The 13,933-nt window shown below is 40.3% G+C and overlaps 2 protein-coding genes across 3 annotated transcripts in view; both read right to left on the bottom strand.

Annotated features, from left to right (window-relative positions):
• The window catches only part of nt5c3a (5'-nucleotidase, cytosolic IIIA), an 11,925-nt gene extending 3,131 nt beyond the window's left edge, over nt 1–8,794 (bottom strand). Inside the window, exons 1-3 of one of the 2 annotated variants that reach the window (XM_068569439.1) lie at nt 8,602–8,794; nt 469–567; nt 106–175 (exon numbers count right to left, since the gene is read on the bottom strand). In XM_068569439.1, the coding sequence (XP_068425540.1) occupies nt 106–175; nt 469–567; nt 8,602–8,739 (307 nt within the window). In that variant the 5' untranslated portion in view covers nt 8,740–8,794. Of the gene's footprint in view, nt 1–105; nt 176–468; nt 568–1,933; nt 1,957–8,601 lie in introns of those variants that run through there. The other variant, XM_068569440.1, reaches the window with a different exon arrangement.
• Nucleotides 8,795–10,089: 1,295 nt separating this feature from the next.
• dctn3 (dynactin 3 (p22)) lies at nt 10,090–13,841 on the bottom strand. Its single transcript, XM_068569444.1, has 7 exons — nt 13,707–13,841; nt 12,287–12,371; nt 11,927–12,013; nt 11,642–11,725; nt 11,056–11,114; nt 10,920–10,979; nt 10,090–10,650 (listed from the first exon to the last, which is right to left on the bottom strand). Exons 1-7 carry the CDS (start codon nt 13,806–13,808, stop codon nt 10,564–10,566), a joined length of 564 nt encoding a protein of 187 aa, XP_068425545.1. The 5' UTR covers nt 13,809–13,841; the 3' UTR covers nt 10,090–10,563.
• Nucleotides 13,842–13,933: the final 92 nt, after the last annotated feature.

Below are 13,933 nucleotides of genomic sequence, written 5' to 3'. Positions count from 1 at the left end.
CGACATTACTACAATTTACTAGATCACCTCAGTTAATACTCGCGTTCAAAACGGGGCCCAAGAAACGCCTCGTTGTTGTTCTTTTTTTTGCCGTGTTGCACTTACTGTGGCACGTCGGACAGCGTTTGCCGTTGACGGCGAACTTGCTTAGCGTCATGTCGAAGTCTGTGATGATCTGCAACGGAGCCAAAGAAAAACATTTAATTCCATCACGGCGAGATCAGTTCATGAACTGCAGGAGCTCAGTGTGGGCGAACAAGAGCGAGAGAAGAGGGACATGAAGCACCACACAAACTTGGACGCTGGACTTTCTATTTCTGTAGCATCTCCAGGCGTAAAAAAACACTCAGCGGGAAGCAGACAGTTACGATTCGGATAATAGACCTGAAAAAGGCCGCTAAAGGCCTGCGGGCTTCAGTGCCACCGGGGGGCGGCGTTGCACCAGAACAGAACTCTCGGACGTCTAACCTGCAGTTTGGAGGCTCCTCCCTTGATGAGGCCACAGATGATCTGCTCCACCCTCTCGGGGTCCCTCATGTGGACCGTCGTCTTCTCGAACTGAGGCATCTGTGAGAGGGTGGGGAGAGTCTGTGGTTAGCGCTCCGGTACGAAGAGGTTGAGGTCATTATTTCAAGGTTACTGTGGCACGGTGTGAGTCCTGGTCCCGGTTTCAGGAGTTATGGAAGAGCTGACTGTTTTGGAACCCGCTGGTGTTGCCTAACAAGGTGAGGGGAACCACGCGAACAAGCGGGCGGTAACACGCCCTGCACAGAGCCGGCGACATTCGGCCCTTCTTCATCACTTCTGTCTGGCCGGAGAATCAATTCAGCATAAAAAAAACAAAATTGACTAAGAGCCGAAAATATTTTTTATGATAAAATAACTTGTTCTCAACTGGATTTATTGCCCGGTAAAAGGCAAGAACATTTAGGAGACTTATGTTGCTTTTGCTGGATATATTTTTTGAGGAGCGACATATTGATCGACTTTTAGCAACGCTTACATACATGCATGGCTCAATAGATGTGATTATGAATATTAAAAAGCCCTTTCTGATGCAACGCGAGGGCTGCGGGAGGAGCCTTCATGAATCCCTCTGAGCCTACAGGAACACGACACCCAGAACGCAAACTAATAATAAAAACCTAGACCCCGCCTAAACACACACAAACACTCGTCGAGACTTTCACAAGTCGAAGTTTAGAGTCGAACATAAACAACAGTGAAACACAAACCTGCTGACTGAGCAAACTGGATATTCTGCTTGACGATGAACAAGTAAACATGCAACAGTCCCATCAAGGTCAGAGCTGCAGGCAGCGATTAGTCTACACTCCGAAAATGCAGTTTTTCAGCCTCTCTGACACGTAGATCATCTGCTTTTTTGTGTTTTATTCACCATTAAATGAAATATTTTGAGTTTTGGACTCACAACACACGATATTTAAAGACATCATCGATAACTTTTTCACTATGTTCCCAAAATTTCACAGATTAGGAGAAATAATCTAGAAAATAAAGCAGCACATTAAATCGATAATGAAAATGCTAAATGTGATACTGCATCACATTCCGTATGGAAGCCGTATTTATGTAAATATACACAAGTTGCAAACATTTAACGTGCCTGATCTTTTCGTTGAGAGCAGGTTACAACCTACCAGAGGTTAAGGCTTCAAGTACATTACAAGCAGCACTTACTGAGGTCAAAGGTCAAAGCATCCGACCACCAGAGGAAGACACTCAGGAGGATTTCCTCCACTGTTTCAGCAAAGATTTTGCTTTTTTGTGGGTGTTGTTTTTACAGTTACTTTCAACCAAAAGTGTCTAAAGTCTGAGTTATAACCACACACACACACACACACACACACACACACACACACACACACACACACACACACACACACACACACACACACACACACACACTTACCGCGGGTCTGTTGTCTCGGCTAAAACGAGAGCGAGGAAAAGATTATGTGGCAGCACAGGGTTTTTTATATCTACAGAGGGGGGCGTCGCCCAACATGACCCCTCCCCCTTTACAGAGAGGTTTGAACAACATGAATATTCACCCCATGAATGCTTTATTCAGAATAATAAAGATACGGTTGGGTTTAAAGAACATGACACTTGTGACAGTTACTAAATGGAAACGTATTTACTGAAACAGATTTTCTCTTTAAAAATTTGCAGTTGTGTTTGATGTGAATCTGTTTTTTTAAGTCTTTAAAAGCTTCAAGTACTCACAGTCATCTTAAGTGGCGTCGTCAGAGAGCATCAACTACTTCTCCTGACCAGCTTTGTGTAAAATATTAATATATTATATAAATATTATATATATATATATATATATATATATATATATATATATTTGGCGGGAACATGAAAGAAGTTTTATCTAAAATGATACGATTGATTTACCGTGTGAACCAAGTGCTTGGAAGGTTTAGAGACCAAAATACGTGTTATTTATTATATGTATAAAGTTATAAAGTTATTTTGGTATTCTACTTTTTTATGATAAGAATAATATTGATTATAAAAGACTTTTGTACTTTATATGGAAAGTAGCCAGACACTCTATTGAAATGATACAATAAAGAATTTAACGCACGCACGCATGCACGCACGCACGCACGCACGCACGCACGCACGCACGCACGCACGCACGCACGCACACACACACACCCAGCTGACCCATGTCAACACACATCAGTATAAATAGACGTGAAGTGGGGCCAGGGGAGGTAAAGTCATATTTGAAACCTACCCTGCCCTGCGTCCAGTAATGTGACCTTTGACCCCATGAAAAGGTAACCCTTTAAAAATCAATCGGAGGGGGTTGACTCGTTTCGGCGCTGCTACTGCTGATCACACACATTTCACACACACGTGCAGCAAATAGCTTGACGGCAGTCAGAAGGTCACGGGGGTCAAGGTTCAGCGTGAGCATCAGGCTGTTTGGTCCAACAATCGCCGGTCACGCTGATGGGGGGGCTTGCGCACGCACGCACACACGCGCACACACACACACGTCGAGGCCAAAGAAAACACCATAATAATCCTTATTTGATCAAAATATCCATGAAACCCATTATTGCCACTGGTAATGATTTGACATGTCCAATGTGTAAAAAACTAAATCCAAGCCAACAGAGAGCTTGTGGGAATAAAATAAGTTTCTTAGAAGAAACACAACTTTGTCCCTGAAGTCAAAATTATTATTACTGCCTTATGTTCTGGTTAGCTATATATGGACCATAATTTACTAAATGATCATCGTGCTGTATTGAAGACTTCAGACTAGAGATGGATACCATAAACTCATGTCCACTGAGGGAATAAATCAAGAGAAGTAGAGTCATTTTTTCATAGACTTCTATACATTAAAGGAGTCGCCCCCTGATGGTCAGTAGAGAGAATGCAGCTTTAAGACACTAATCATCAGCTTCACTTTTGCCACCTGGTTACAGCAGCAAAGTCCATTATTTAAAACAAATCCTTTGGCTACAAGTTTTTGTTATGTAAAGGCTTATGTCGGTTATGTTTTCATGAACTGGAAGCACGCTGATACCCGAGAACAACCGGGCTCATCCTCCGCCCGGCCTCGACTGCGTCGCATACCACAACTCTCCAAAAAAAAAACTGGGTCGCCGCTCTCTTATTACACTTTAGCACAATGACAATGAACTCTGGGCTCAGAGGGGCGAGCGTGTGCGTTCTCTTCTTCCTCGTCTTTGCAGTTGAACAGCTGGAGCTTTAACGCTGCCGTTTCAGGTACGAACCTGCAGACTGAACTGAAAAATGCAGCAGAGCTCCGGCGGTTGTTGTTGCCGACCGCCTGGAGCTGTTTCACAACGTCCTCGGAAGATTATCGGTGAGAGGTCGGGAGTTTTGGATTACCTGAATGTGGCTGAGAACTCAGTGAATACAGCAGGTGGTCTACGAGGACCCAGATTATTTTGTTTTGTTTTTCTATCTTCCCAAAAATCATATCAACGCTCGGAAGTCAGTAAAACATAAAAAGTAAAAGGTAGTATTTTTTTTAGATTAAAACAAATCTGGTCATTAGTAGTTTTAATGATGTATTATTATTATTAGAGGTAAATATAAACAGCTCATAATTCATCTATAATATCTTGCATATGCATGTGAAAACATCTGGATTTTATCATATATGTATCGAGACATAAATCACTCGGAGAAAAATATAAAAGACGGAAACAAGAAGGGAGGAATGAAGGTGGTGCATCTGTTCTCAAAGCCTTCCAGAAGTTTAAATACTACTTTGCACAACAGAATGAAAATCCACTTATTATATTATACTGTGAGTACTGCACACGTAGTAGTAGTAGTAGTAATAGTAGTAGTAGTAGTACTACTACCTCTTCCATCAGTGCTAAGGAAACCTTTACAACAACTACAGTATTTACTACCTCTTTAACTCTCTTACTACTACTTGTACTGATGACCTTACTGCAACCACAGCTAGTCCTACTTCTACTAGTACAATTACCACGGCAGATAATACTACTACCTTACTTACTACTACCACTTTTAATGCGATTGTCGCTACTTTTTGTCTCTGCTTCTGATCCTCATCCTACTGCAACGTCTGCTCGCAACACTATTTCTTCTTCTTCTGCAGAACCTTGCTACAAGTACAATAACAATGATTTTACTTCTTCTAATACCACAAGTACTATTGATACCACATCCAAAAATACTACTGGAACTTTTGCATACTATGAAAAATACTGCTAATCTTAGCACTACTACTACATAATAGTACATTTTGTTACCACTACTTGTATCCGTTTTCTATCACTACCCTTTATTTCTACTCGTACTACTTTGTTACAACCACTACTACTCCTTATCCTCCTCTGCCTACTCAAACTGTACTACTACAACTCTTACTACTACAAAACTTTAGCTGCTTCTGCTTCATTTACATATACTATTCAATTTAATAAAGTATCTACTATTTTGTAAATCTGTTCCCACTGCCGCTGCTGATCCGCACTCTCAGTATCGACGGGGAAACCTTTTCCTGTCAGCCACACAGAGAAATATACAAAGTTCTCCACAGCAAACAGCAACCACCAAGTACACAAATGCCTCCGAGCACCTGGTTATTTTTCAGACACCCACGTGGACGTGCATGAGTGTCATGATGGTTCGACACTGGGTCCAGCTTTTTTGCATGGAGGGGCCCTTCATCAGCTTCCTGTGGCCCCGCCCCCACTGGGAACTGCTCGAGGCCGTCATGGCGACAGACATCTGTCGCTGCTGATAAAGCAGCATTGCCAGTAAAAAAAAAAGAGAAGGTTTTCTTTGCTATGACCTTCACTTTCTATGGCTTTCCCAAACAACTCTCAAGATAAAAAAGACTCATACTCGTTCAAGATCGAGCTACAAGAGAGTTTGGTGAAATTGGAGTATTTTGTCAGCATATGTGAATAACTTGTGGCCAGTAATATTGAATAGTTACCAAACCCTTATCAACTTGATAAAATGGAGAAGAAGACAAATATTACTCTGTGAATGATCAGGGCAACAAGTTGTCATTTTGTCTTTGGTTCAAACTCGTAATCAAAAGTCTTTGTCCTGTCAAACTATAAAAGCACTGTTATTGTCACTTCGTGTGAAAACAATAAAAACGCTCTCACGTGTAACGGCAGAAACGTATACTGTGCTGTGTGTAGAAAACCCTGAATACTCGTTTGTTGCTTTGGTCTTCTGTCCCTCCTCCTTTCCACAAATGCATATTTTAAGCTGATTTATGGAAAGCAGCAACATAAAGAAAACACAAACATAGCTCAGTGCTGCCCTCCACAGGGCAACAAGGTGAGACACACTCCCTCACAGAACCCAGCAACAACTCTTTTCAGACAGATGGATGGTTCAAAACATTCACAGGACTCTAACCCGGGAAACTGCTGTTTGTGTCCTCTCTGTGAAACCAAGTAAACTTCATTACACCATGGTTTTGTTGCGTAACTTCTTTGTTAACACTTTGCTGACACCAATGTGACATGCAGTAGTTATTTTATGTCTAACCAGGTGCATTTGTTGCCTAAACCTAACCAGAGTAGTTTTGGTGCTTAAGTAAAGCTATGGTGAAAGTTTATTTTGAAAACCATGCATGTAAGTAGCGGAAAATGTAGGTTTCCTGTGAAGACAGGGCTTTATTTTGAAAAGAAACTATGCGTCCAACTAGCGGAAACTGACAAAAAACGGACGCTAGAGGGTGACCTAAAGCCTTGTAGTTTCACTAGTATAATGAAATTATATATAATCATTGGGACGGAACACGCTACAACAACTCACTCATGAATAGTTCCTCAACGTTGTGGCGAAAAACACTCATCCGTGACTCAGTTTAATACCAAAGTACAGGTGTCGCTCCAAATGTGACAGGAAGAAAGACAAAAGTATCTTCCCACATGACTGTAATGTGAAGATAGTTTACTGTTCTCATATGTGTGTGAAAAACATCTAATCCTCTACTAGACATCTTTTGTCTTTCATTAAGAAGTTTGTCTGAAACGACAAAGCTGGGATTTAGAGACAAAACTCGCTCCATAGAAGAACGTCCCCTGACACCCCTCAGTGTCACGGGGGCTCAGAGCGGATGTTTGTGTGCTTCTGTAGAACCAGGCCTCATCAAAAGCAGATGGTCACAAGTTTCCATGCTGAAGGTCGGACAGGAAATAAGCTAAAGGGTCTCCATCCAGCAGCCGGAGTGGCTGCTGGATCCCCCAAAGCTCCTCCTCTGGTGTCAGTCCATTACATTACATTACATGTCACTTAGCTGACGCTTTTATCCAAAGCGATTTACAATAAGTGCATTCAACCGTGAGTATGAACTAAGAACAACAAGAATCAAGAGAGTACAATTTCTTCAATAAAGTGAAACTACAAAGTGCTATGAGTAAGATCCATCTAGGTGCTGCTGAAGTGTTGCTACTACTGTCCTTCAGCAGACGACTGGATTTGCCAAAAAAACAGAGCAAAACAAATGACTGCCTTTGCCCCTGTGCCATTTCAGTCCATTTACTTATGTTACATACACTAGTTTGGTCTCTCACAACGCAAATAAATCTGATTCCCAGGTTGACTCACTCTGTACAAATATGCACCTGTAAAGGTGGGGTCAAATAACTCAGACATGATGACTCACATAGATTCCAGTCGAGATACAGTATACAGAAACACCCTGTAATGGCTGCACAATATCGGGACATAGCAGAGGGGGAGTAGCTCCTTTGACTCTAAATGACAATAATTTACTAAATGAACATCATGCTGTATTGAAGAATACTTTAAACTAGAGATTAAGACCACAAACTAATGTTTACTGAGGTAATAAATCAAGAGAAGAGTCATTTTCTCATGGACTTTTAACCAGAGGACTTGTCCCCGGATGGACCCTAATGCAGGTTTTAAGACACAAAGCATTGGCTCCACTTGGCAGAACCGGAGGTTGCTGCCTGGCTCTATGTCGCAAATTAGAAACTGCTTAATGAGAAAATAAATACATTGTACTAACAATATAAACCCTCACATGAGTATTTGAGGGATGGTGTCTAGGTTAAATAGAAAATAAATAACAGACTTTACGAAGAGCTAACAAATTACTATAAATACAACTATAAATCACAACAAAAGTTCATGCGAAAAATGAAAATGGTTATCTGTCCTGTGTGCACAGGTTAAACGAGTTTATAATAAAAAATATACACATTTTGGAAAAACAAGGTTATGCAAACATGATATTTGTGAGTAAGTAAGTGAAGGTATGAATTAATATTGTAAGATTTAGGATACTATTCTGAATGTGTATAGAAATGTTTCTAAAAACATGTAAAAAAAAATAAAAAAATAAAAAAGTCTGTACTTGAGTCAAACAAGTCTTGACATATGACCCTTTATCCCAATGTGTATGTAGTCATTATTTGTGAATGTTAGTGATTCCTGTCGGACAGGTTAGGAAGCTGGACAGAGTGTACTCCTGTGCTGCTTGCTGCAGCTTGCATAACCTCCATGCTGCCTGCTCAGCACCAAACTGTTCCCAGAAGCTGACCTGCGTGTCAGTGATGATGCTCGCAACATCACTGAAACCTGCTGCTATCCGAGCTTACTGGTGTCTAAAGAGAAAGAAAGAGCTGATGCTCTTTCTGTGATGACCTCTAAAACGTGCACAAACAGCTGCTGTTATAGGGGAAATTTGCGCCTGCGCAGAGCATCATGCAGCGTCCACTTCTGACGAGACACTTCCGGAAGTAGTTTCCAGAATAAAAGCAAACAAGTGCTATTTTTGTTTTGTTTAAATTGCTACTAGTAATGACAATGTATGTAATGCCTGACTCAGTGTGTCTAGATGTTTACACACTTCATATAAATATGTGTAAAGTACTCACAATTGTAAAACAACAACAACAATAAAACTGCAACAACCTGCCAAGAACGCCCTTCCTTTAACGGAAGTCATTATTTTGAAGGCAGAACTCCCCCACTTCCGGTTCTCGCATCGTCCTGACGCAGGCGCAGAGCGAGCGAGCGAGTGTCTGCGTTTTTTAGTTTTTTACTCACCATCTCTATGATCCTGGTCTTCTTCCCTGCTCGCTTCTTCTTGGCCACGATGTACTGTGCCAGCACCACGCCGCCGAACAGGGCGCAGACGCTGGCGCTGGCCGCGGCTCCGACCTTCACCACGGCCGTCCTGTCCATGAAGGGTCCGCTGTTCGTCTCCACCGAGCAGCTGCCGCACCGGAGACTCCCTCTCGCGCCCTATCGCGGCCAAAGATCTTCTATCACAAACTGGAGAGGAGTCACTCTGATATTTGGCGGCCGATGATTTTTAGCCGGATCAAACAAAAATTGTAACTGTAATTGCACAAGGCACGTTAGGTTTATATATATATATATATATATATATATATATATATATATATATATATATATATATATATATATATATTTAGACATTAGGCTAATGGTATTTAACCTTAATTTGTACGTTTTTTAGCAACACATACGCTAATATAAAAGTCAGGGTTATATGGATATTAAAAACACCTTCCTATGTCTGACCTAGGAGGTAACTTTGCCTCCCCTAACACTCTGCTGCAGACTTTGTTTTGTACAACTGAGGGAAGCATCTCCTCCATAGACAATCTTTGTCAGCTGGTATCAGTTGGTTCTTGTCGCTGACGTCTCTGGCTGGCCCTTTTAGGAAGATGTGAAAATCCTCAAAAAATGACCCAAACATCCATCAAATTATGGAATTTTCTTTTTGATTTAAAGTTGTTTAGTCAACAAAAGACGATGGAGAAATACAGATGTCATATTTCCAAAAAGATGCAACTGTTGAAGTAAAACAGCCTAGTGATAATGTTGTATATTTACCAGTCGGGTACCTAACTACCCTCATTATTTTAGGGATTTATCAGCAGGTGCAAATGTTTGCATAGCAACTGAAATGTGTATGATCCCAAACCTTCCCCCCAAAAACAGTTGCAGCAAACTAAAAAACATCAGCAGCACACATAAAGGTTTGTTGTCTTCTTTCAAAATCTGCCCCGACATTCAACAAATGGTTTATTTATCTATTGAATTTGCAGTAGCATGAAGCAAACCCACATCAGTCTCAGCTAGATTGCAACGCTTGTCCCTTAAGCGACAAAACAAAAAACTTGCATCAAGAGCACACGTTGATACAGTAAAACTACAACAAAAAACAAGCAGCAGATCAGTCATTACCACAAGATCACATTCTGCGTATGTGCAGACCGTGGAGCTGCTACTCACATCCTCCACCACCTCTATAGAACATGCAACTGGCAGCTACATTAAAAGTTTAAGTTAACAGCAAAGGAAACTGGCAAATTAATCCCTACAGCTTTGCTTTATCTCAGACTTAAACACACGCTATTCTCTCTACCTGTTCCTGTACTTTTATGCTTCCCAATACGATGTTTAGTGAAGCTTGTTGGAAACCAGTGGCTCACATTAACGCACACAGAGACCCTTGAATGTGTGTGCGCAGTGCAGCTTTAAACAGACACACTGGAGAAGTCAAAGAGAAAAAAAGTAGGGATGTTTATTGTAATAACTGCAGTCATTTAAGTTTTTACAATGTCAACCAGAGAAAATCTCAAGCATTGAAAAGGATGTGTGTGTGTGTGTATGTGTGTGTGTGTGGCGGCTAGTCTTGTGACTGGCTTACAGCAGGGAGGCAGCGTTGGAATGTGTCACAAATCGAGTCAATACGCAAACACAAAAAGCTCCATTGTCTGAAAATCAAAACAGCAGCAGAGTCACGTGACGTGATGGGAGCGAGTTCCTCTGAATGACAAGGTTTTTAAAAAATATTTGGAACAACTTTGTTTTTAAGTTAGATAATTAGTCTGGGTTGGAGATTTTTTTTTTAAACCAACATATCCTGGCTGAGTGATTAATTTCAATTATGGTTATACATTGATAATTATTATTATACAACCGATCCTTCTGACTCATTGGGGGAGTGTGTGTGTGAGTGTGTGTTGACAGTAGCTACTCCACAGGCCGAACACCCTTGTCTTCCTCCAGCTTCCTCAGGGTCTCGTCCCACTGGGTGAACTGCTTTGACAGCAGGAACATCTGCCAATAACAGGTCAGGGGTCAGTTTATGTCAACAAGACAAAATCATTATTTTGCAACAGTAGCTGGTGGATCCAGACAAATTAGATTAAGAACGGAGAGGCTGAATGTATTATTCAAGGATTATTATTGTGTCTCTTTTATCCCCCAAGAGTGTACAACCAGAAGCATTCAATTACATGACATTTAGAACAGATTGTGTGTAAAATACTTTTTATTTCCATTTATTGGAATAAAAAAAATCATAGGACAATAACATAAATGCCTACCGTTTTGTTGTATTCCTCAAAAAGCTTCTTCACTTCTAGAGACTGAGCTTCAGTTTGGTCCTGCAAAGGAGACAAACAGTGGGTCAACAGATAAAACACAAAGAGGCTGATGAGGACAGAGGGGAGGGGGTGTTACCTGCTCTTTGATGTGGATCTGTGACAGGCGCTGGAGCTTAGTGGCGTGTTCTGGAACATCTGGAGGCAACAGAAACACATGCTTGATGAGATAAACACACCATCAAACACTACGTTACTGAATAAAAAACGCTGGAAATCCTATTTTGAAAATAAATAAATATTCATATTATTTTCTTTCTATAGCACGACTAAATGTTCAAACTGAAGTCAGGGACACGTGTGGAGCCGGAGCAACACAGAAGCTAACTACAGGCACAACGAATGACATTCTGCTAATAAAAAACAGCAGGATGTTCTGTGACAACAGTAAATAAGCGGTAACAACAGGAATAGGATTGTTTAAGAGATAAAGCACATTAGAGGTGGCTGATACTGAAGGTAATGGAGAAAATATTTTGGATATGAAAAAGCAAACATGAAATAAAATTAACTAAACTTTAGTTTTTCATGTCCAGAATTTAATTCCACAGAAAACTATACGTAAAGATACATTTTAGCAGCGGACTTTCTCATCCTAATTCCCTGACCTCCTTGCAGCAAACAAACGCATCATTTGATAGATATAAAACACAAGACAAACTCACCTCTGATGTAGGTGCTGTCCAGCAGCGGCTGCATGTTGCTGACCTGCTCCAGCAAAGCAGCCTGGGAAAGCAGGAAGTCCTCCTCTGCATGCAGACAAACACAAAACAGAATCACAGTGCTGCTCTACAATAAAGAAAATAATCTTCTCTATGTAATAACTTAAATAATTAAATAAATACCACACGCCTAATATAAAGAAATTATCTGATATTAACTTGGTTGCAGTTATAAATGTAACTTATTTTGATTCTGTTGATCCGGCACAGGGTCTTCCTGGTTCTTACCGGCAAGAATGAACTCCAGCTTCATTGCATCTGGTACAGTGATGTGGTCGGTGAACTGGGGGTCCAGGTACTTCAGCAGGTCCTCAACTGCACCGCAACACAAACACATATGAAGAAACACACACAAACTGTCTGCTCTCAACATTACTTTTGCTATTTATTTATTTTTTTAAATAAATAGTCTCCCAGCTCCATGAAAACCCCTGCACTACATGATGCACGAATGCACTCTGAATGTGAAGTTGTGTTCTTTCTTAGTAACTTAAGAATGAACCTACGTATATAAATGATTAAAGTTACAACGAGCCTGTAGACTCGTCTGTTGTGACACATTACGATACAACCCAGCGTGCGACTCACTCTTCTTGTGCAGAATCTTCACCCGTTCCCTCTTGTTGGCCGTGTTGGTCAAACCGGCCTGGATCCTGGCCAGAGATTCGGCACACTACCGGACAAAAGGACACAGATTAGATTTTAAGTCATCACAATCCATTTAATCAACTCGTCTGAGCAGGTTTTTGTGCAGTATGTGGTACTTTGCCAGTGCAAAAGCATTGACTCTCAGGTTCAAGAGTAGCATGGAGAAAGTGAGATAGTATGGAGCAACACAGTGAAATAGTCTTTTTAATTCACCCACTTTCTTCTCCGATTACAATTATTAATTTCAAAAGAAACATCTGGAACCAGCGTATCTAGGAGTAAACACTACGTTTACGCCTGTAAATCAAACTCAACAAACTACGGTGACTTTCTCCACTACTGCAACAACAAAGTGTCCAAGGAAACAAATCCACTCAGTGCTCCTTTTGTAAGCGAGACACATTACTCAGATCATATGACACTCTGATGAGAAGCTCCATTTACTGGCTTAAAGGGACCAGAGCATGTTTTCTGCTAGTAAATTATTGCTAACTATTCATTTTGTTATATAACCCAGACTTTCAGATTGATAATTGTGTTTTCAAAAAGTTAAGTAAACTGGTGACTTCACTTTATTTCAGTTTCAAACTCAACCATCTTGCTGGTGATGGATCATTCATGTAATTCCTCAATATATAGCAGTGAACTGTGAAACATGTGTGTTTTATCAGATCAATAATCTAAAACAAAAACAAGACTTAATGTTGATTGTGCAAATGTAAAAAAAAAAAACTGGTCTAAAGTGTTTGTATAACCACAGAAGTGGCTGGCATTGTGGGTGTAGTCACGGTTATTTGAGCTAAAATAGAAATACCTGGACAGGCAGCATGTAAAAAAAAAAAAAAATCTAAAAAGTAACAATTTCACAGGTGTAGGTTTTAAGTAATATTTCATGAATTTGAAGTAAAACACCTCAAATTTGTACTTCAAGTAAATCTAGTTAATTAAATTTATAATACTGTAATTTACTCAGTTTAGACTTTTTCATTGTTTATTAAATTTCAGCCGCGAACAGACAGAAACACAGTAAATAATAACAACAACAATAATAATAATAATAATAATAATAATAATAATAATAATAACGATAACTGACAGCTAGTTAACCTGCTATCTCCGTAATACGGCTCGTTTAAGCTACACAACTGACCTAGCAGCTGTTTGAACAATACATAAATACACTAGAATCACTAATTTGTGATAAACGCGTATTGTTGTGCAGGAAAAATTCATACAAATAACAAAAAAGGGCGTTCACTAAAGCCCATCGTCTGCTAATAGCTGACTAGCTTCCTAACTATCAACCATATTCTTCAGAATATAGTTTATTATTGTTATTATTATGATTATATTGACCAACCTTGATCGGTTTTCCACTTTTGTTTCGTCTCTCTCCGTAAATTTGACTCTCCAGCGTCTGAAGACGCATTTCCAGGTCGACCGTGTCCGATGTTTTATCCATTCTTGAAGCTACTGAAACAGACAGCGCCGTGTGATTACGTAACTAATTTTACAAGAGACGTCGCATATTGATGACGTTCTGCACTGCGATGACGAATTCGTTATTCGTTTTTATTTGTGACAATG

This window comes from Clinocottus analis, unplaced genomic scaffold (genome assembly GCF_023055335.1).
Source record: "Clinocottus analis isolate CAN_PGR_092001 unplaced genomic scaffold, fCliAna1.0.p SCAF_9, whole genome shotgun sequence".
Classification (NCBI taxonomy): Eukaryota; Metazoa; Chordata; class Actinopteri; order Perciformes; family Cottidae; genus Clinocottus; species Clinocottus analis.
This window is presented reverse-complemented; position numbering and strand designations above follow the sequence as displayed.